Source organism: Gymnoscopelus microlampas (genome assembly GCF_963454915.1).
Source record: "Gymnoscopelus microlampas genome assembly, chromosome: 8".
NCBI lineage: Eukaryota > Metazoa > Chordata > Actinopteri > Myctophiformes > Myctophidae > Gymnoscopelus > Gymnoscopelus microlampas.
The window spans coordinates 52183411-52205191 of NC_139945.1; the positions used below are offsets into that span (position 1 = coordinate 52183411).

The 21781-nt window shown below is 41.6% G+C and overlaps 3 protein-coding genes across 6 annotated transcripts in view; all 3 read right to left on the minus strand.

Moving 5' to 3' along the window:
• Positions 1-839: 839 nt before the first annotated feature.
• On the minus strand, positions 840-6380 carry dus4l (dihydrouridine synthase 4-like). Its single transcript, XM_084064103.1, has 6 exons — positions 6067-6380; positions 5077-5198; positions 4419-4536; positions 3491-3613; positions 1599-1825; positions 840-1422 (listed from the first exon to the last, which is right to left on the minus strand). Exons 1-6 carry the CDS (start codon positions 6150-6152, stop codon positions 1157-1159), a joined length of 942 nt encoding a protein of 313 aa, XP_083920229.1. The 5' UTR covers positions 6153-6380; the 3' UTR covers positions 840-1156.
• Positions 6381-8830: 2450 nt separating this feature from the next.
• On the minus strand, positions 8831-12111 carry rflnb (refilin B). Of its 3 annotated transcripts, XR_014601266.1 has the most exons (4): positions 11357-12111; positions 10349-10443; positions 9300-10183; positions 8831-9265 (listed from the first exon to the last, which is right to left on the minus strand). XR_014601266.1 is itself a non-coding variant. In XM_084064135.1 (3 exons), the coding sequence occupies exons 1-3, from the start codon at positions 11534-11536 to the stop codon at positions 9865-9867; spliced, it is 594 nt and encodes a 197-aa protein (XP_083920261.1). In that variant the 5' UTR covers positions 11537-12111; the 3' UTR covers positions 8831-9864. The 3 variants fall into 3 exon arrangements, 2 of the variants coding, with proteins under 2 accessions (XP_083920261.1, XP_083920262.1); XM_084064135.1 differs by having other exon boundaries at positions 8831-10183; XM_084064136.1 differs by having other exon boundaries at positions 8831-10183; positions 10349-10410; positions 11357-12105.
• Positions 12112-12215: 104 nt separating this feature from the next.
• Positions 12216-21781, minus strand: part of vps53 (VPS53 subunit of GARP complex) — a 44686-nt gene continuing 35120 nt past the window's right edge. For both annotated transcript variants that reach the window (XM_084064133.1, XM_084064132.1), the window contains exons 21-22: positions 14235-14339; positions 12216-13944 (exon numbers count right to left, since the gene is read on the minus strand). In XM_084064133.1, the coding sequence (XP_083920259.1) occupies positions 13774-13944; positions 14235-14339 (276 nt within the window). In that variant the 3' untranslated portion in view covers positions 12216-13773. The remainder of the gene's footprint in view (positions 13945-14234; positions 14340-21781) is intronic.

Genomic DNA, 21781 nt, shown 5'->3' on the forward strand with positions numbered 1-21781 from the left:
CTGTAGGAGTGATATCCAAAAATGTGTTTTGCACAAATCAGCCTCCTGGTGGCGCTATAACAGGACAATCTGAAAAATGTGGGGCAGAGGTTCGGCTTTGGCATCCAGGGAGTGTGTGTGCAGTTTCACAGCGGCCGGGCTAACGGTGCCGGAGATTAGCTGTTCACAGACAGACACACGGACGGACACACGGACGGACCGGGATACTGACCATGATACTGACCATGGTACTGACCATGATACTGACCATGGTACTGACCATGATACTGACCATGGTACTGACCATGATACTGACCATGATACTGAGCATGATACTGACCATGATACTGACTGACCATGATACTGACCATGGTACTGACCATGATACTGACCAATAATGTAACACATTATTACATTATTACATTATAGAAAAATCTGTTATTACGTTATGCGCTCATTTTTTTATTACATTATGAGCTGATTATTACATTATGAGTTTTTATTACATTTAAATTATTACATTATGAACCGTTATTACATTATGAGTTGCTACAGGGGGTCCTCAGAGTAACTACAGGGAGTCCACCAAATCTTTGTGATGGGGAACATTAGACAAAAATAGCAGACCACAAGCTCACAATGCCTCGTGCTGCTATAGGCGTTGTGAGCTTGTAGATCGGCTATTTCCGGAGTGTTAGTGTAGAGGGAAAAAGAAAACGGTGAAGTTGACTAAATATTGAGGGTTTCAAAGGTTAACTGTCTAAAAATACATGTTTAACATGAATCCATCATATTGGAACAAGTCTATTAAGCGCATTCTCTTCTGAAGCAGGTAACAAAGAGTATACCTAGCGCTAAGGTAAAAGTGCAATATATCAGCTACCTACTTTCTTAAACAGATGAGACAAATAGGAAAATCGAATGAGCAAGAGCTAAAACAAATAAGTGAATCGAATAAACAAGAGCCAATAAGACAAGGGCTCCTACAACTAATTGTCTAAGTCAAACACATCTTATGGGGAGAAGATCAAGAGGAATGAGTATAAAGACAAGCAATTGTATGGAAAATAACAATCCCATTTAATTTACCTTCAAAATACAGTATATACACATGATAAAAAACTCAACACAAAAAAACACATTACATTACATTACAAAAAAACACTTTATTATACATTCATGTGCGTAAACTCTCTAAAGATCCATATGTGTTGTGGAGATAGTTAATGACAGCCGTGGTACTGGACAGGGAATTGAAAACTTTTCTCTCAGGCTGAGAGCTAACTCTTTCCAGCATGTAGATAAGATGTTGGTGGAAGCAGGTGAAGGGGGTGCCCTGCTCCAAAGCAATATCCACCCAGTCCCACACACACTCCAGAGGTGTTTCTTCATGCCCCGAAAACATCGCAGGGTTTGATAGTAAGCCCCGTGCAGCCATCACACCTTGAAAGCAACCCAGGCAACAAAAGCAAGAGGAGATATACAAAAACGGCAACAAAAGCAAGAGGAGAGATACAAAAACGACAACATTTTTAATGTGTTGTTTTTCTACTGCAAACATCATAGTAAGACAATGAAACTGATAAAAGCATCACACACACGCAAACTCACACACTTACCATCAACACCTGTGAGCTTGTGGATAGACTCTACGTCACGGAGGAACTTGATATCTCCGTTGGCGATCACAGGGACGGATACGCTGTCTTTAATGGTCTTTATGGCATCGTGGTGGACAGGCTGGTGGCGTTCGTCTGCCGTGCGGCCATGCACTGTGATCCAGGACACACCAGCTGCCTCTGCCTTCTGGCACAGATCGACTGTTTGTCTCAAGTCCTTGTGAATTCTGTGAATGAGTTTCTATGAGATATTTTAAATCTGCAATAGGTAACTTGTATGTCCTACTGGTGACATATTGGCATACTGGGATTCAAACCCCAGTCTCTCGCATGGCATGAGACCAAATCTCTACCACTCCGACAATCCCTGCTTGACCAGGGGTGTCATACATGACACCCCTAAAATAACATTTTAAGGCCCCTACAGACTCGTTCAGACTACTTCAGACTACTTCAGACTGCAACAGACTGGTATTCGGTTGGCAAAAGTTGGCATTTAGTCTGTCAGCCGACTTGCCATTGAAATGCTAATGCCCAGCCCAATGTGGGAACCCATTTACAAATAAAAAGGAAAAACAGCGCCCCCTCTGCTGTTCTTGAGAGATTGCTTTCAGCCTAGGGTATAGGGCAGCCAGGTCTGCTTATTATAAGCGACTTTGGGCTTGTTTCCCTGCAAAGTCACTTGTAAATGGATGTTCCCAGCGTTTTTTCTTTTTTTCTTCACTGACGTGCAGTGGTGTAAAGTAACAAGTACATTTACTCAAGTACTGTACTTCAGTACAATTTTGAGGTACTTTTACTTTACTGGAGTATTTCCAATTGTCTATACTTTTACTCCACAACAATTATTTGAAATGTTTAGTTACTAGTTAATTTGCAGATATAAATCATTATAAAACATACATTAACAACTTTAGCCCTATTTTATACCTATAAGCTATTTGAAAATAGCAGATCTACAGATGCACGCGTTCTGAGCTTGTAGATCTGCTATTTTTGAACTTGCACTAATAATGACTTTAGTTGATTTTTCACTCTTTAGAATATAGTATTTCTTAATTATTAATAATTACAGCTTGTAGATTGGCTATTTTCACTATTTTCATTTCGGTCTATAAGGCCAAATCTAATTTGAAAAAAAAATATTAAGAATATATGAAAGCCAATTAAAATGTTTATACTATAGAGGATATGCGCATGCTTAAAGTGAATGGCACATCGATTGGCAAATCGAGTGGCAAAGCAACATGCAAAGTGAGTTTAACATTGTTTAATGCAATCAGATATGACTTCTCTGTTTGGATGCATGGGCTGTCAAGGCCAGAAAGTATTTTTTTTGACACTCAGAAGGCATTCCTGCATAACTTCCGGGTTTGATGATGATGTCACACGCATATCCTCTATAGGAATCTTACACACCTGCTCCCAATTAATTACATCACCACAGCGCAAAAGTAGGTCAAATCAATCAATCTCTCTCTCTGGGAGCGACAATGAGAAACAGTGAATGTAGGTTTTCATAGACATGTCGCTTGTTTCTCTCACATAATCTGGCAACACTGATAGATGGCACTTGCTGCATGTTGTTGACACTACTTCTCTGCTACATGGCTACTCCAGTCGGCCAGTTGGCTAGCCCGACTGGACATGTCCGGTCGGCCGAAAAGGTCCCGACGGACCCCTAACCGACTGGCCGACTATATACGACGCTTCCCGACGCCGATTCGGCTCCGATTCGGTCCGGGGACAGCTTTATTCATTTAAGTATTGTCACCAAGAAGGCTGTACTATGGCATATTCTGGCAGAGCTGACACAGAAGCAACATGGAATTATATAGCAGTGATTCAGCCAAATGAGCAAATGTGGGACTGTTTTCCACTCTATACTCTACCTTATTTTGATGGAAGCTGTATAGTTGGGATTGTCCACTTGGTTTCGGACCAGTCTGACCATGTCTTTCACCAATTCAGGCTTGTTTATAAGGCATGCACCATATCCCTCTGACATGGCCCACCTAAACATAAAAAAAAAGAAGAAAAAAAACATACATCATTTATGTGCCCATGACATTTTAAAGCATCTGGGGTCCGTCTGTCCAGAGCTAATCTTGCAAACAGCTGGATAGATCAGCACCAAATTTATCATGCACACTGCCGGTAGGCCACAAAAGTACCTTCATTTTAAAAAAATATATATTTAGCTCTTATATTTAGGGCACTGATTGCAGGGACGTCTCTCAGAAGGTGGGGGGGATGGACTTTCGGTGGACTATTACTATACCCCTTATTTTACACTTTGGCTATTCAAAAATAGCAGATCTACAAGCTCATAGCGCGGCACCAAGTGCCGCGCTATGAGCTTGTAGATCTGCTATTTTTTTTAAATCGTGAAAAACATTTGTAACTGTCAAATGTAAACACATTTTGTATTTTCAAAATTTAGCGTTTTTTGGGCAGATTTTGTTAGTTTTTTTTTCGTGTTTTGGTTACTTTATTTCGGTTTTAGGGTTAGGTTATTTAATTATTATTTTTTCAAAAAGTGGGGGGTATGAAATCACGGATCTGTTAGAGTGAGGGTGTCGCGTCGTACACACAGTGAATGGCCGTGGCGCCCCTGACTGATTGGGCTGAAACCTTGCCCAAATTATGAGTCATACGTCATAGACATTTCATAGATGACTGATGTCATAGATAGTCCAACTCTATTCCCATGCGGATCTCGAGATCCACAGGGTTTAACCATTCTTCAAATGTAAAATAAATAAAATAATCCAATATTGGAGGCCACAGCAGATCAGCACTTGATGATTATAGGTGCACCTCTGGGGACAGCCACAGTTGAGGTCAACTCCATCTGAGAAAGGTGCGACCACACAGGCTGCATCAGCCAGGGTCTGTGCCTCACTGGCAGCAAACTGCACTATCAGGGGCCGGTCAGCTGATGTCAGAGACAGAAAGAGGAGGGGGTCAACATTATGGATGGATAGAACATTGCACAGAATTGTTGCAATAGGCTCTATGCACAGCAGCCATATTGTGAAGACATTTACAGGTGTTACCAATGATACTAATGAAGGCTCTGTTCCATTTAGTGTAGCACAGTGGTTCTCAGATTGTTCAATTTCCACGACCCCCATAACTCTGAGTGTACAAATGGAACCAAGGTTCCATTTGTACACTCTCAGAGTTACACACTCGTAAGCACACTCGTAAGGGGCCATTTGGAAACCCCTTAAGGAACCATGAGGGTCCCTGGACCCAAATTTTAGAGCCACTTGGTGTAGCAGAAGTGTTTCCAGTGAGCCAACATGCAGTCATGCACAATATCAGCAAAACTGACTCTGTTTGACCAGAATGGAACAGAGCCTTCATTAGTATCACCTGTGAATGTCTTCACAATATGGCTGCTGTGCATAGAGCCTATGGGGCAAAACCTCAACAATACATACATAAGTCTCACAAGCTGCAATGCCCTTACCTTCATTGGTGGTGAATTCACTGTCCCTGGCTTTGACAGATCGCATAAAATCTGCAGCCACTATCATTGGAGTGAAGCAAATGTCACAATCATATTTCCTCACCAAGGATCTGAATGCCAACCTGAGGACAAAACAGAGGCACCATAAACTACCACTTGCTACCACTTGCATTCACGTACAGTATTTCAGAGGTGTAACGTAACTAAGTACATGTACTCAAGTACTGTACATAAGAGTACAAATTTGAGGAATTTTCTATACCACGTTTACTTCTACTCCACTACATCTCAGAGACAATTATTATACTTTTACTCCACTAATTATTTGAAAACTTGAGTTACTAAGTTACTTTGTAGATTTTGATTAAAACATACATTTACCACTTCAGCTTAAACTTTGGCTATTTGAAAATAGTAGATCTACAAGCTATTTGAACGTGTGTATCAACTATTTTCAAAATACTTTTACACATTTCAGACGGGACATTCTGCATAACCAATACTTTTAGTTGTGGTACTTTAAGTACATTTTGTAGTTAATTTAGAATAGGCTCTATGCACAGCAGCCATATTATCACTTCCTTCACAGGTGTTACCAATGATACTAATGAAGGCTCTGTTCCATTTAGTCTAGCACAGTGGTTTCCACGACAACCCATAACTCTGAGAGTGTACAAATGGAATACACTCTCAGAGTTACACGCCTGTAAGGGGCCATTTGGAAGCCCATGAGGGTCCCTGGACCCCAACTGTAGACGCACTGGTGTAACAGTGTGTTTCAAATGAGCCAACATGCACAATATCAGCACCCTGTTTGACCAGAATTGAACACTAACAAAGCCTTCATTAGTATCATTGGTAACACCTGTGAATGTCTTCACAATATGGCTGCTGTGCATAGAGCCTATTAATAATAATGAATTGTTTTGTACTGTAATGTACTCTGTTTAGTTAATAGGATCAGAAGGTTAAGATTAGAACCATACTTACTTTGAATATCGTACCATTGGAGCACATATTTTAAGGACTTTTCCCGTGTCGAACATGTCCATGATGCTACTACTGGATGTGTTCATTTCACTACAGTGTTGGCTAACAGTTAGCTCAAAGTGCTAACTACCTTTAGAATCTATAGATGTCCGTTTTATTTATGGGGTTCTGTTGTTTTCAGGGTTATGTACCGTTTTATACTGTTTCATGACTTGATAGGTCAGGACACACAGTAGGATGCAAAATAAAAACAATCTGTGTGAAACAAACTTCAAGGAACCTGCGGTATGGATTAACGCATGCCTCCCGGTATGGACATGAGGACGACTAGAAGTGGTGGGTGACGTGTCGTGTACAATGTTGCCAGGTTAGGAGAGAGAAACAAGCACCCAGAGGAAAACAAGCCCAAAAGAAGCATGGGCACTTTAAACCTAATAGCTAATATACTGTATACATACATCGACTATTTGGAAAATAGCCGATCTACAAGCTCACAACGCTTTTTTTCTTTTTAAATAATAATTTTGGAACATTTTGGAAACATTTTAACAACACAACTCTTGCATGGGGCGGGGGGGGGGGGGGTGTCCCTGTCACAAAATGTAAAATGTTTCAGAACCACTGGTTAAACAAAATTAGGAAAACAAGCCCAAAAAACCGCAACCACCAATATTACAAGCAACTTTAGAGAAAAAGAAGCCCAAAGTCGCTTATAATAAGCAGACATGGCGATTGGCGACGCTGGAAGATGTGTTCTTCGTCGTGTTCCAGCAGGATGCAGACATTGCGCTGTACAGGAAGTACCGGAACCATTTAGTCTACGGACACAGGAAGTAGCCTCACATCCGCGTCCGGTTCCACAAGTTCCTGTTAAAATCTATTTTTAACTCTATGGTTGAAAAAATAGTTTAAACTTCCATTTATTTTTAAATGCAGACTGATCATTGCTGCCGTGGCCCATCAGTTTGTCCTTTGAAAAGTATGGCCCGAGGCCATGCACTGCATTTGGGACCTGCACTGTCCCCAACTGACTTTACTATTTTCTGGGCTCTACCTTTTTATGTTTTAGACCAGTCTTTTTCTTTTTTTTTTAACCCATTAAGACCTGAGGCAGATTCTACAAATGACTTATAGCATAGTAGTTACAGTAGATCTCACACTTTTTCTTAATTCAAAATTATTGAACATTCAAAATGATCAATGATGATCAAGATTTTCCAAAAATGTTCAAAAATAGCAGATGTGCAAGCTTGCAGCGTGGCACAAAGTGACAAGCTGTGAGCTTGTAGATCTGCTATTTTTGAATAGTCAACGCTAAAATCTAAAATGACACGGATGCTTTCCAAGTATTAATGGGTTTATTTTTGTATTATTCTCCCCATCCTCAAGTCCCGAGGCTGATTAGTCCAGGGCTGAGCGATATGAACTTTTGACTTGGCAATTAGTAAACACAAATACATTATTTTGTGAAACTGATATCACTGATAGTTATGTATAGACCAATTATTTGTTTACCAACATTGAGACTGGACGCACAGGTGATTGTTTCACGCAATCAATTCTCAACCTGTTGTTTCGGGGTGCGCTGATTTCAGCACACCCCAACCCCCTCGTGTGTGTTGGCTAGTGAGGCGCGTCCTAGCGAGACCTGATAGAATGGGTTTCATTGCTCGCATACTGGTTGCACGCATACTGGTTCTTATCAGTGTGACGTCGTCTGTTAAGGGGTCTATTGGCCTTCCTGCCCTGGCATTTGGCCTTTGTACCCTCAAAAGCTTTACAAGTAGCCTTGCCCCTAAAATGACGGGTCTTCAACTTCACCCTACTCCTCTGGGTGTAGTTTGAACCGCTCTCTGTAGACCCCTTTTGAGCATCTTCCATCCCATCAGGCAGTGATGCAGCCAGTCAGGATGGTGCACCTGCAGAAGATAGAGTATCCTGATTCCTGTGTAGTTCATACCAGACCTGTTCTCTGTAGACCTTCTCATCTTCGAGGATGATGATGTCGTCTGTAATCTTTAGGCTGGCGGTTGAGCTCTCTCTCGCCAGTGAGGAGTACTGGAGGGGGCTGACTGAGCACTCATCCTGAAGGGGCCCTGTACGAGACAGTGTGCTTCCTCACCGCAGGCCAAGTACCTTGATTCGCTAATATTTTTCAAATCGGGTCAATGACAACAGTCATTTTGTTTAGCAATTTATAATCGCAGAGCAATCGTGCAAAAAATCCAAAATTACAGCAATTAACACGTTTTAAACTTTTATCTGAAATATTAACTATTATATTACATCGGAATACAAATGTGGGGCCGATGCTTACATAATCAAGAAGAAAACTGAGGTAGTAACATTACAAAATGCAGCAGCATCCAATAAGACCTTACTAGTCTCCAATGACATTTTCTCCTCAGCCTCGCTTGTAGTTCTCCACCTGTGGACAGTAGATGGAGACACAAGCTAGGGTTGCACAGCATTGATTTACAATGGCCACACACACACACCATTAGCTAAACACCATTCAGGATTTTGAGAACATAAAAAAAAGCATAGGTTAGACACATTATAGCCACTTACATTATCACAGTTTATTAACAGAACAGTGCTGCTCCCTGTCTTTTGTCAACTCAATAAATGGCCACAATTTAGTTTTCAGTAAACCAATTACTTCCCATTGACAAATGTATTACCTGGATTACATGGCTAATTAATAAGACCACGAATGCTGCACATAAAAAAAAAAAAAAAAAAAAAAAAATAGCAAGTCACATAATATTGCAAATAGTTTATTTCCAACTGGTACTAAAATGTGTAAATAAAGCAAAAACCACACTAAGGCATGACAAAAGACAGACAATAAATATATCAAATGTAACTATATCAAGTCAATTTAAATATGGTGATAGCATGTTGGAGCATGTTGGAGCCTGTTGTCTTCAATAAGACATCTCATTGATATGCTTAAATTACAATCTAATTATCAGTATCATGTTCTGTCTTATTGAGTTTATGACAATTTAAACATTCAAGCAGTAGAATTGGGGTAATCTACCAACATACAGGGTATGTATAAACATTTCACTTCAGTCTGTAACCCTTTAACAATGAATAATAATAATTAAGAAGAGAAATAGCTTCCATTAATGTAACAGAAAACACCAACACGTGATTTGGGATGAGCCATTTTGTGGCTAAGATGTAGCAACTTACATACCCATACCCACTGTATGGATACAAACCTACAAAACTCACTTTATGAAAACTAGGTTGGCATCACAACCTCTAAAACATCAGTCAACATCATTCTTCTGTGCCCTTACATACTAGTTACAAATATATCCTACACTAACCACTACCTGTCTTCCACTTCTACATACCATGAACTGAGATTGACACATTCAGCATTCATTATTATTATTATTATTATTATTATTATTATAAATCATTGATTCATTAGGTGACATTTACTATAAGTGGAGGGATTTTGCATAACATTCTAAGGATTTCCCCCTCCCCATCCTTGAGTCCAATCTACATACTGTCATTATGTTATTACAACAAATCCAACATGGACACATCTAAAAGCCATTGCAACCAGTTACAAATTGAGATTTGATAACTGACACATTGATGTCATTTTAAATCCAAACACTGAAGGTCTGTCTCCCCGTCTCTTGGAACATAAAGGATAAAAAAAGCAACATGGCTCTAAAAATAAAAAACCCACAACACTTGTCCATGGCAGTTCACCTTAGGGGTCATTGGGAGCCATGGGAATCCCTGCAATAGCCCATCCATGTTCCTTCACTGAGGTAGGTTCGTGCATTTGGCCGTTTCTAGCTCCACACTGGAGAGGAAACGTTTGGCTAGCCGGCGGCAGTCGTAGCTCAGCTCTGTGGTGAAGACAGCTCGGGTTTGCTTGGGATAGACAATGGTGGTACTTTGAAAGCGCTGGGCCCGCTGACAGGGCTGGAAGACCAGCTGTGTCTTGTAGCGGCGCCAGGTGCTGTGCGGCAGGGTCATAACAGTCTGGCTGCAGTGCTCCAGGCTCTGGCCTCTTGGTTGGAGGGCCACATCTTGGATGAAATGGCGCTTTGAGTCATAGTGCACTGAAGAGGTATATCTGCAGGGGGTGGGGAGGAGATACAAGCCCCAATGTTAGTTGTCATAGCCCATGTGAAAGAAAAACAGTGACACTGACTGGGTGATGCCAGTATGATATCATATTATGCCATATAACAACCTTGTTCATCATCCAGGTCAGTAGGCTAATAAAAACCAGACCTACCTTATTTCCTTGGGAGGTAATGGATCCAGTGCTATACCCTCTCCATAGGACAACGGGTGCAGCTGGGGGGGAGATCCAATAGGTACAATTGTAACCTGCCATGCAAAGTCAGCCCACAGTCACAAGAGCTGCAACTTAATTGGACCTAAATGGTAGCCACTGACGTCACGTGACCACACGTACAGTAGTAGACTACGCTGTAGTGTATACCATAGTAGCCTCACAAAAGTTCCAACACGTTTAACATCATGAATTAACTTTGCCTCGGCAAATCAGCAAAACACATCACACTATACTATCATAGCGTTGTAAGTTAACGCTATACGCCAACTCTGCAGAGGAGATACAGAGACAAACACGTTATCGTGTTTGCTTTATCACAATGTAGTCAGAACCTCTCCCTCTCTGAGATGAGGTTCCACAGCGTCGGGTGGCAGCAGAGTGCGACACCGGCCAATATGGTTGATTCTTACCTTTTTCCGCACATCGTATCCAAAAAGTAAAGGTCATTCCCTCTGCTCTCAGATGTTTTACATTTTAGCGGTCAAGAAAGTTTTACTGACGGGTTGAAACAAGCGTTTAAATGGTTTTTTTTTGTCAGCCTGTGGCCAATCAACCCCCGTCCGCATGCGCAGTACTGCTTACGTTAAGGTTGCATTGGGAACATGGCACATGCAGACTAAAAAAGCAATTTAAACGCTTGTTTCAACCAGTCGGTAAAACATTTCTTGACCGCTAAAATGTATAACATCTGAGAGCAAGGGGGAATACCTTTACTTTTTGGATACAATGTGCGTAAAATTAAGAATCAACAATAATTGGCCAATTTTCGCCGGTGTCGCACTCTGCCGGCACCCTACGCCGCGGAACATCATCTCGGAGCTACATAGCGGAGGGAGAGGTTCCAAATGGGGCTACGCTATACCCCAACTATGCATAAGAGATGCAGAGATAAACACGTTCTCGTGTTCGCTTTATCACAATGTAGTCAGAACCGTGATTACCTACCAGGGAAGCCCTTGGATCGTCCCTCTCCGCTTGGCCCCCAGGCAGTAGCCAGGATGAGGCGCTGGGACTGGGGCTGGGAGGCAGTCCGGAGTCCGGGCTGTCCAGTAACCGCTCGGCTTTGCAGCTCATGTCCAGCGGGTCGTCTTCGCATACATTTGGCAAGTTTAGCCTGCCCACCATTTCTATTTAAAAAGAGGCGAAAAGTTGCCAAACCAACACAAGCCTTGGATTTCGAAATGTTTGCAATTTCCTCCTGCAGGCTGCACTTTAAAACTAGTTTAGTTTTGGTTCCGCGTATACGGGGTCCCACGGGGCCCTATCGGTCGCGCTAACGCCACAAGACCACGCACTGCAGCTATTCTGCAACGACGAACTAACTTCACCCACACCGGTTTGCAACGTTATTTCCAGCTGTCACTAATAATCCAGTTTCTGCAAAACAGTTAAACACCAAAACCACGTGCTTCAGTCTCATCGAACCTCCAGCAGCAGTAATATGCTGCACTGAAAACACCAACACGGAGCTGAGAGCAAGGACTGCAGCTCTGAAGTCTGAAGATGCCAACGTTCATTAATTCTGCAGGCGTGTCATCGGAGAAGGCATCTGAGGTTGTCCCGCCTGCTGCTTGTCTTCACATTTCTCCTCCCTGAAAAGGTCTCATTGTTTTGCAGGAAAATGGGAGCAGGAACGCCTTTAAAGTCCTCTCCTCGCAGCTGATTGGGGTGGGGGGAGATCACAACATAGGAATTGTCCCAGCCTCCGTTAAAATAGCCTACATTCATGATTTTAAATGTCATTTTAGAAAACGTGCGCAACTACCAAGTAAACAAATAAAAATAAAGTGGGCCGCGCACCAGAGACGACATACAGCAAAACTTTAATAGTGTTTCTCAGCAATTGCCACATGTCTACAATTCAGGAAAGAAAAGAAACACATAATGTTACTTAATATTTCAGCCGATAGCAGGAATGTGTACATCAAATGCAATAGCATTATATATTAATTTGATAAATCGACTTAAAAAAGTAAGAGGCACTCCAAGCTACAGAACCACGCAATCCTTAAAAACATCAAGTATGATGACAAAATGACACCTTCCTGCATCCTGCCTCAAATTGAAGGCACAGGAAAAGCTTGATAAACTAGCCAGACAAGCTACAAGATGTATAACCTATTAGGCCCATCATGTTTTTCTGTGACTTCTTTATACTTTTTTCTTGACCAAACAAGATGATCTTAATCAAATTACAGTGAATTCTGAAGGTGTGCCACATCAGCAGGGTTGATTAAATATAGCAACAAGACAGGTATACCTCTTCCTTTTTTTAAAACAATGAAACAAGCCCACTGCCCATCAATTTAAGAGACAGTAAACCATTATGTCATTACAGATTATCTAGCAATACTTGCGAGATATACAGACACAAAACAAACACAGATACATGTCATTCATAAGAAAGGGCCCAAGTTAAAAGACTTTGGCTGGATGGTTCTAATTTCTAAATCAACCTGGGGGAGTTTCAAAAGCCAAGACAAAATAATGTCATCATGTCTAACTGAGCAGGCAGGAAATCCATAGATCCTTTTGGTCCCAGACCCAGGGGCTTGGAACCATGGACCAGGAGACAGAGTTGCATTGTGAAACATCATTCACCCACTACCCACTCCTATGGAATATGTCCACCTTTAATGATGTAGATTGACATGCAAACTGTATGTCCTTCCTTGACATAAACATAGCAAAGAGAGACCAAAGTAACCATAGATAAGAGACTCACGAGGAGATTCAGAGCACATTCGCCTTCATTAAGGTCAACCCTGTCTTCTGTCATCATTCTTACTGGGATATGGGCCAGACAAGCTCTCAGAAGAACCATATTTAGATTGCTCTTCATTCAGTCTTCCAAGTGCAAATGCTTTGTGCTGCAATGTATTGAATGCATGATGTACAGCAGATTTTACAAAGTGACAAGCTCAGGCTTTAGCTGTCCTGTACAGTACTTCAAGGGCTTGATATACTTCATCGCACGCAGATCTACAAGCTCATAACACGTCGCGCCGTTTTGAAGTATAAATCTGGCTTCAGAGCTAGGCTCTGTTCTTCAGTATATGAGCAGAGAAGATATGACTGCTCAGAAGTACTGATAAGGGGCAAAGGCATTAGTGTCATGAAAAAGAAAGGTGATAAATTACACAAGTACCAACAGCATGTTTCAGATAAGGAAGTTCCTTCGTTTGTTCCAACTGTGACTAGGGTTCATATGAATATTAGTAAGAAAGATGACATATTTTTCCTCTGTATGCAATACTCTGAACGGGGTGGCACAAAGCTTTGGTGATGAATAACTGGAGCCAGACAGAGGAAGGACTGTTCCAGCTTGCGGCCACTGAGCTTTCTGTTCACTATGTGGTTGTTCAAAGTCTTTTCTTGATTAGCTTCTCTAGTTTGCGGATGCGCGAGGACTCTTGCTCAGGGGTCGGGGTGCTGAACGAAAGAGAGGGGCCGCCATCGGCCCCGGACGGAGGGGTGGGTAGCCTCTGTCTGAACAGGTCCAGCATGCTGCTCTGTTCACTGCGCTTCAAACCCTACACGCACACGCACACACACACACACACACACACACACACACACACACACACACACAGTTGCAACATAAATTACTAAAGAAGTTCATGAAACATCCAGTTAAGAGGTGCAACAAGCCACTGAAAGTGATACAATCAATCGACAATAAGTAACTTGCACAAAGAGTTACACAAGTATAACACAATGATAGGCAGCTACGTAATACATACGCAGAGGGACAGGAAAACATCACTACAGTAACATTGTAGAAAGCAGGAGCGAGAAAGAACATCTAACCAAACCAACTAACCTTCATGTCCAGGATCTTCTGGAAGGTCTCAGGGTTACCATCAGCCAGAAGCTTGATATAGTTATCAACAAACACCACCGGAGGTTCATGTGGGGCCATCACCACCTGAAAAAGGAACGAGAAACCAATCCATCAGTATGCCTAATACATGAACATTTTCTAATACTTGGGTTTAATGTGAGCAACCATAAGCCCCCCACCCCCCACCCTTCCTGTGAACCATCATGGGACGACCAAAGAGATCTTTAAATGATCCCACATGGGGCTGAGGCAAGGACCAAATAGGAAGAGGGGGTGGGAGCATGGAGGTATAACATACAGTGTGCAAGTGGTTAAAGCTGCAAACAAAAAGCCAAGACTATGGAGCTATATTTAGGACCCCCTTATTCTTTTTTACAAGTCAATTACTCCATGCATGAGTGGATAAGAATTAGCCTCACCGGTAATTCTTTTGGGTCTATAATGAGAGAGTCTGGGCAAAAATTGACCTTAGTTGAGACCAGACAAGAAAGTTAGAAATGTGGAAGAACCCCCCACCCCCCACCGCAAGAACAGAGTGAAATGTGGAAAACGTGGATCGGGTAGCACAGAGTGGAGAGAGAGCACCCAGCCGCAACAAAGCAGACAAACCAACACATGGTTGACAGATACCGTTGGAGGTGGAAAGATGTTGGAACCACCCCCATGTTGTGGGATGGATCATACTACTCTCTTTTTGCACTACAAATGCAGAGGACCCTTACGGGTCAATTTTTACACTCTCTGGGTTAAAATGATACTCCAGATTGTACAGCATAGGGACAAGGGGACGAGAAACTATGAATAAGGAATAAAGACCACAGGGAGAGGAGAGGGAAGGCTCAGGATTGTGTGGAATTCTTTGGTTCCTTCCTATCGCTGTCGACTGAGTGATTTACTTAGCAACTGTCCTGGAGCAAGGCCAAGGGGAAAGGCCTGCAGGGAGACCTTGTTGTAGTTAGCTGCCTCGTAAAAAAAAGAAAAAAATGGGACAGAAAGGGGGGAGAACTAAAGAATGAGATAGGCTTAAAAATGAGAGAGAAAGAGAGGGAAAGCAAGAAAACACAAGAGCAGAGACAGAAAGAGCAACAGCTCGAGGGGGAAAAAATGTGCAGGCTGAACCAAGGGTGGGGAAGAGGTTGCCTTTCCAACAGTCCTAAGAAGAGAGAGCTTCAGAGGTGGGAGAGGGCTGGGGCTGTGGTGGGCAGGGCTGGGAGAGCGTGGAAAACAGCCACGTCTCACGGGCCTCACACTGGCCAAGAGAGGCCTCCTTAAGGCTAATTTATGCTTCATCGCACAACTCTTTTACTTGTCAAAAATTCTGCATTTCGTCACTTGTCGCAGGGGTCATGCGAGGCAGTCTAAATGACCCTGTAATCAGACAGACAGAAACAAACCTATGCACTCTGTGCACATCTATGCTTTTGATCGTACAGGAGACAGCTCATCACTGTGTTTATCATCCAAACTAGGCCTTTTGATGACAACTGCATGGATATAAACATTCGGAGTATGGTATCTCACTTATTCGGAAAACTCAAAATGTCGTCTGTAACTATTCTCAGACTTGAAAAACAAGCAAAGAAAAGGGACATATGATGACAATATATCAACAATGCATATATTTTACTAAATTTAACCAACAGTGTGTGGCAACTAACTGCAAGGGAAAACTACCATTCAAAATCCCAAAGTGCAGGAATTTCATCCCATTAGCTATATTTTGCTGTGGTGTGAAATATATTGAGTTAATTGTATAACATGCATGTAATACAAAAAAAAAGCCTGTCTAAAGATTGATAGTAAAAAAAAAGAGAAAAACTATTTTAATTTAATTAATTGTCAAATTTAGAAGATTTGCATGAAAATCCCATGTAGCTTTCCTTTTCAGGTTTTCTTAAACTCCTCAAAGTAGTATTCATAGTAGGAAAGACAAATTTAAAGAGATCTTTCAATCATAGCATTTGAACGCCATTATTTGTTAGCCAGAGTTACCAAGATTTCTTTTCAAGTAACCGCTGTCAGTGAGGTTAGATGGGATACTGGCTATCGACTCTATAGGCTTCTCTTTCACCAGATGTAGCCGACTCAAGGTGGAAGTAATTACCTGTGAGGCTCCTTAGTGCTGCAGCTGATTGCCAAAATATTAGGCAGATTGTAAAACTCTCTTCACTCATATGGCCTTTCACTCGTCAAGACTGGAAACTAACCAATATCTTTTTAAACCTCTTTCAATCTTACACACTGTTTTACATCGATTGCGATCTGCACAAATTAGCGCCAGATCGATATATATATATATTTTTTTACAAAATATCAATCAAAAGATTGATAATCTGTGGACTAGGACTCTCCAAAATCTGGATCGGACTGAACAATCTGGCGTTGGTCGGGCTCTAGTGCAAACCGACCCCACAGGAACTCCTTCTGCACTTTATGCTACCATTTAGCATGTATCTATCGAGGGGCAAGCCCCCTTCGCTAGAATTGAAGCTCAATTCCGGGTTCTCGTTTAGCCTGTTGTTTAATGGCCCAGAAGATGTTGCTATTTCACCTTCTACCGTTTGCAATACATTATAATCTCAATAGAAGTCAATGAGGTTTTGGGCGAACTTTACACTTGATTTTATTTCCTTAGTAAACCTTTTCATAAACACTTTGTTTTAAATCACTAGTTTGAAGTATTTTTTAAATCATCATGATATGCGTTTAGTAAATTATGGTCCCATTCATTTTCAAATTAATGATAAAGTAGGGTATTGTTCTAGGGTTTCTACTGGTTCTACCGAGTGAAGACCCACCCTCGCTTGCAGCCAATAGCATTAATTTCCGGTTGCATTTCGGACCGGATATAGAAAGATGGCTGATTTTAATAGGCTTCATTTACGGTCTATAGAAACCAATGGCGTAACGTTACCCATACTCTTAAAGACTATAGAGCAAGACACTGAACCCCTAACTGCTTCTGATGAGAAGGTTTGTGCCTTATACAGTTGCCTCTGCAGTTGTCGTCGGTGTGTGAATGAGTGAGACATGCATTGTAAATCGCTTTGAGTGGTTGGAAGACTAGTAAGGCGCTATATAAATGCAGTCCTTTTACCATAAGTTACCATAATTGCAGTCCATTCCATAAGTTCTGAAAATTGAGCTAAAATGACCTACTTTCAAGCTAATTATTCATGGTTTACAGGAACACGTATGCGGTATCAATGTCTGTCAAATCTACCAATTTGTCTGTCCATGTCATATAACCACCAATTGCTAAATCATCCTTGGTCAAGGTCATGGTGATTCATGTAGCAAGATACACGCTGTATCCATAAGGTATGGTATCTACTTTTCTTGTGTACTACTAGGGAAGGTATTTGAATGGCTGTGTCCCCAGCAGAAATAAATGCTTCCAGCTAAGACATAATTTGAAGGCAGGACAGCATCAAGGTCAGTCCCATTCAGAGGGAAATGTAAAATGCTGCCCACAAACTAAGGTGCCTTCATCTGGCTGATTTTAAAGGCAGCATCAGAATATCATATCCCACAGTAGGATGTCCCACAATTCTGTGCTGACAATAACGTCACTTATGTTTTATTTTAAAGCTTAATGGGCCGTGCTTATGTGTGAGCTGTGAAACTGTTCAAGTTCATGACAAGCTTCATGCCTTGGAATCCTGTGTCAATCGCGCTTGTGTAGTAGTAGCCGGTTCGGCACTGAGAACATCCCAGCAGAGGCGATCACTTGGCGTTTGTTGCGACCGTAGGTCGCATTTACTATAGAAACCTGCTCCAGGTGTCCGTCCGTCACCCCGTCCCTCCGTCACACACGTCCCGTCACACACGTCCCGTCACACTTTTGCCCTGCTCATATCTCCGCACCCGTTGCCCCGATCCATGCCAGATTTTGCACACACACTCCTTACCTGCCAAACTACACCCTCCAAGGACCCCCGGAGCTCCAGGGACCCCCAGCTGCCTCGGGGACCCCCAAGTGTAAAAAATGAGCACATGTGGACAAATTACCAAATGACCACCCCAACGGGGCTGCTCACGGGGCATTCCCGGGGACCACCCACTCCTGGTGCTCCAGAACGGATGCAAAAGTGGTGGCGCCCCCAGTGGAGGACCCCCTGCCACTGCAGCTCACATAAAATGCCGTAACTCGGGCTAGGAGCGTCCGGGAGAGCCGCGGCCTGTACCTATTCGTCCGCCAAGGCAACGCGGACACCCCACCCCTAATTTCTCACATGGCCTCTTCTAGCGCCACCTTCAGGCCGCTTTTCACAACACATTTTTGCCCACTACTCCTACAGTTTGGCCCCTAAAAACACGCAAATTGCTACACACTACACAGTATGTGTACACTCATGTCATCAACATGCCTGCCACCACATTTCTTAGACCACCAAACAAAACTATACATTGCCCACACAACTAGGAACCAATCGCCGTTACAGCCCTCTTCTGTATACATGTGACCTACGGTCGCTTATCTCCCGATTAGGGAGTCTTACTGGTATTCAGAATCAGTGGGCTGGTATTTATATTAAATGATGTGTCCCGGCTACAACTGAACTGCACACATAAGCGCATCTTCTTTGCTGGCTTAACAGCTGCAAAGAAAATGGTAGCTACAAGGTGGAAACCTCCTCATACTCTAACTTTTCGCCAATGGGCTTTAACTTTTTTAGATATTGTTTATTTGGAGTTGTCAACGGCAAGGTTACATGGAGCAAATGAGAAAAACATTGATATGTGGTCTAACGTTGCAGATAAGATTAAAGACTTGGTTTAAATGTTGTATAACAGTGTTATGACATTGCACAGGTATATGCATAGTGTTTGATCCTTACATTTTGGGACATTGTTGGTCCGGGGAGGGGTGGGTGGGTTTATTTTTATTTTTATTATTATGGTTTCTGTTTTAAGTTGTTTGTATCTTGTTTTTGTTGTTAAAAAATGTATTCATTTAAAATGTGATTGTACTTTTGACATAATAAAAACAATTAAAACAAAAAAACAAACAATAAAAACAATAACAAAAAAAAAAAAAGAATCAGTGGGTTGGTGCTGATGTATTGTACAATGTGAAGGTCCCTTCAATGTATGGCAGGCCAAAGGGAAAGCATGCAAATTCATTGAAGGCATTCCTCCAGGGGACATTATTTGTATTATTATCATTATGTTTGGTATTGGCAATTATGCAGCCGATTTTTTTAATTTAAAAAATAGCTACAAGCTCTAATTGAAGAGCTGTAGATTCAGTTTATGTGTTTTATATTTACTTGCTTGCTTGTTCATTGTATAATTATAGTCATGGTACAATTACATATATTTCTTAAATAATGAAGCTTAATATATGTCTTTTCTTCTTGTGCCATTTTTCATTCTGTCCTGTATTTAACAAATATATGAGAATGGCAGCAAGTCTAAATTACGCATCTAGAAAACTCAACTAGAACTTGCTATATAAAGTATTATTACGTAGTATTTACATCGGACAACAGCGATGGCTTTATTCTATCTCAGCCATACAACCAACGAAACTTGTTCTAGTGGTCTAGCAGCAAGAAATGAGCTCCAAGTCTCTGCAGCAATGATTTTAAAATTCCTTTAACCATCTCTGAACCACCTGAATCTTTCATTACTGATCCATCGAGTATGGAGTTACATTTGGTAGTGGAGGCAGGGCAGGGGTAGCATGATCAAAACAGTTCTGACTGCTACCAAAAAACGTATATAAAGAGAAGTAACTCTCATTCTGCTGCTGCAGGTGATATTGAGCATGGAGAGTACACAATGACTTGAACAAGTTAAAAGTACTGGATTGATACGTAATCACTCAACTGAAAATTCATGCCAATATTTGAGTTCTTCATTATAAACTATTTCAGCATCTTAAAACTCCCAGACATTTCTGAAGGAAAAGGCACTCACCAACGCCTAGCGTTAAAGACTATAGGGCATGTTCAGTGAAAACTATGGGCTACCTCTCAGAGAGGTTATGGCGCTACTAACATCAAGGCTGCCTCACAACAAAAAACAGGAAAAAGAAAAAGGGAGGACTCTACAGGGAACCTAAGGACAAGCCAAAGACAGGCGGGTGTGTGCTGTGTGAGTCTGTCTGTCTATCTATATATATATGTGTGTGTTTCCATACAAGCATCTGTACAGTATAAGCTCCAGGGAGGGGTGATCAGGGTGGGGTTAAGCTATGGCAGCCACATACCACTATCCACTAGCGTCCCGTGGGGTAAACCTAGGGCAAGGCTGCATTCAAATTCTGTTTCTCTTCTTTAATGAACAAACAACAAACAAGGCCAAACACAGATAAGCGACGCACGCAAATGTTTCCTACGGTTTGTATGGGTACATAACTGTGAATAGATGGCTGCATCCCCTACCCCCTCACACCTTCCCACTGAAGCTGGACCACTCGCTGTGCATGAGAACATGTGCATGTTCTTCCTTGCCCTGACTCACTCATTTAAATCAAATACACGGTAAAATCCTCAGTGCAAATGTAACTCTGCAAGTGTACAAACTGATTCACTCAGTTACAAATGACTAAATGAACACTGAGGGTTTTACTGCGTAGGTGCTTAACCTCAACTAATTTTCCAGACCTTTCCTAATGTGAGGTGTATTTGTTTATAGGAACATAAAATGCTATTCTCAGTGAGGTTAAGGACCAATTAAAAGATTACTCTTCCCAAAATGACTTCAAATGATTACCTGTTCTATCCACAGTATTTTAACAATTGCTTGGAAGTTCTGAAATTGAAATTAGTTTAGGTTAATTCTATTTCAGATTTGCACTTGGTTTCCCACTGAAATTAACCATCTAAATATATATAATTAAGGAGTGATATTTGAAAAGGAACCTGAAAATAAATTATGGTAGTAAAAATGTGTTTATCAGCAGTGCAATTCATGGGTTCTTAAGTCACATAGCAGCATAATTGTTACAGCTAACAGCTGCTAACAACTAATACACTAAAAAAGAGGGCCTAATAAAACAAGACAATTCACCAAAATAACACTTTTACTGTTTTTTTTTTATATACGAGTAGTAGTATATCTTCATTTTATCATGTCAACGAATGTGATGCTTCAAAAATGGGGAAGAGGGTCATAATATTTGTTTGCTGGTAAGATAAAGCTATCATTAGTCAAAGTTTCACATTATCAGTGGAATATTGCTGACACACCCACATCAGGAAAGCCACATACATCCACAGCAACGGTTTAGGCTCATAATAGCTACTTCTTTGCGCTGATGGGAGATTTTCTTAGCGCCTGTATGGAACTCGGAGAAAACACTATACCGGGTAGTTATGGGCAGAGCGTGCCAGTTAACTACCCTCAAACTAGAGGCCAGAGTGAGTTAAAATTGTTTTTTCTTTTCATCTAACCAAAGACGGTTGACTTGATGACACACAATGACAGACATACACACACACACACACACACACACACACACACACACACACACACACACACACACACACACACACACACACACACACACACACACA

Excerpts from the sequence above, each read along its gene's own strand:
- dus4l (XM_084064103.1), bottom strand. The coding sequence starts at position 6,152 with ATGAACACATCCAGTAGTAGCATCATGGACATGTTCGACACGGGAAAA. Across the intron at positions 3,614-4,418 it reads AACTGTGGCTGTCCCCAGAG|GTGGGCCATGTCAGAGGGAT; the intron begins GTGCACCTATAA and ends TTTTATGTTTAG. Across the intron at positions 1,826-3,490 it reads ACAGCTTCCATCAAAATAAG|AATTCACAAGGACTTGAGAC; the intron begins GTAGAGTATAGA and ends ACTCATTCACAG.
- rflnb (XM_084064135.1), bottom strand. The coding sequence starts at position 11,536 with ATGGTGGGCAGGCTAAACTTGCCAAATGTATGCGAAGACGACCCGCTG. Across the intron at positions 10,444-11,356 it reads ACGATCCAAGGGCTTCCCTG|GTTACAATTGTACCTATTGG; the intron begins GTAGGTAATCAC and ends TTTGCATGGCAG. Across the intron at positions 10,184-10,348 it reads TTACCTCCCAAGGAAATAAG|ATATACCTCTTCAGTGCACT; the intron begins GTAGGTCTGGTT and ends CACCCCCTGCAG.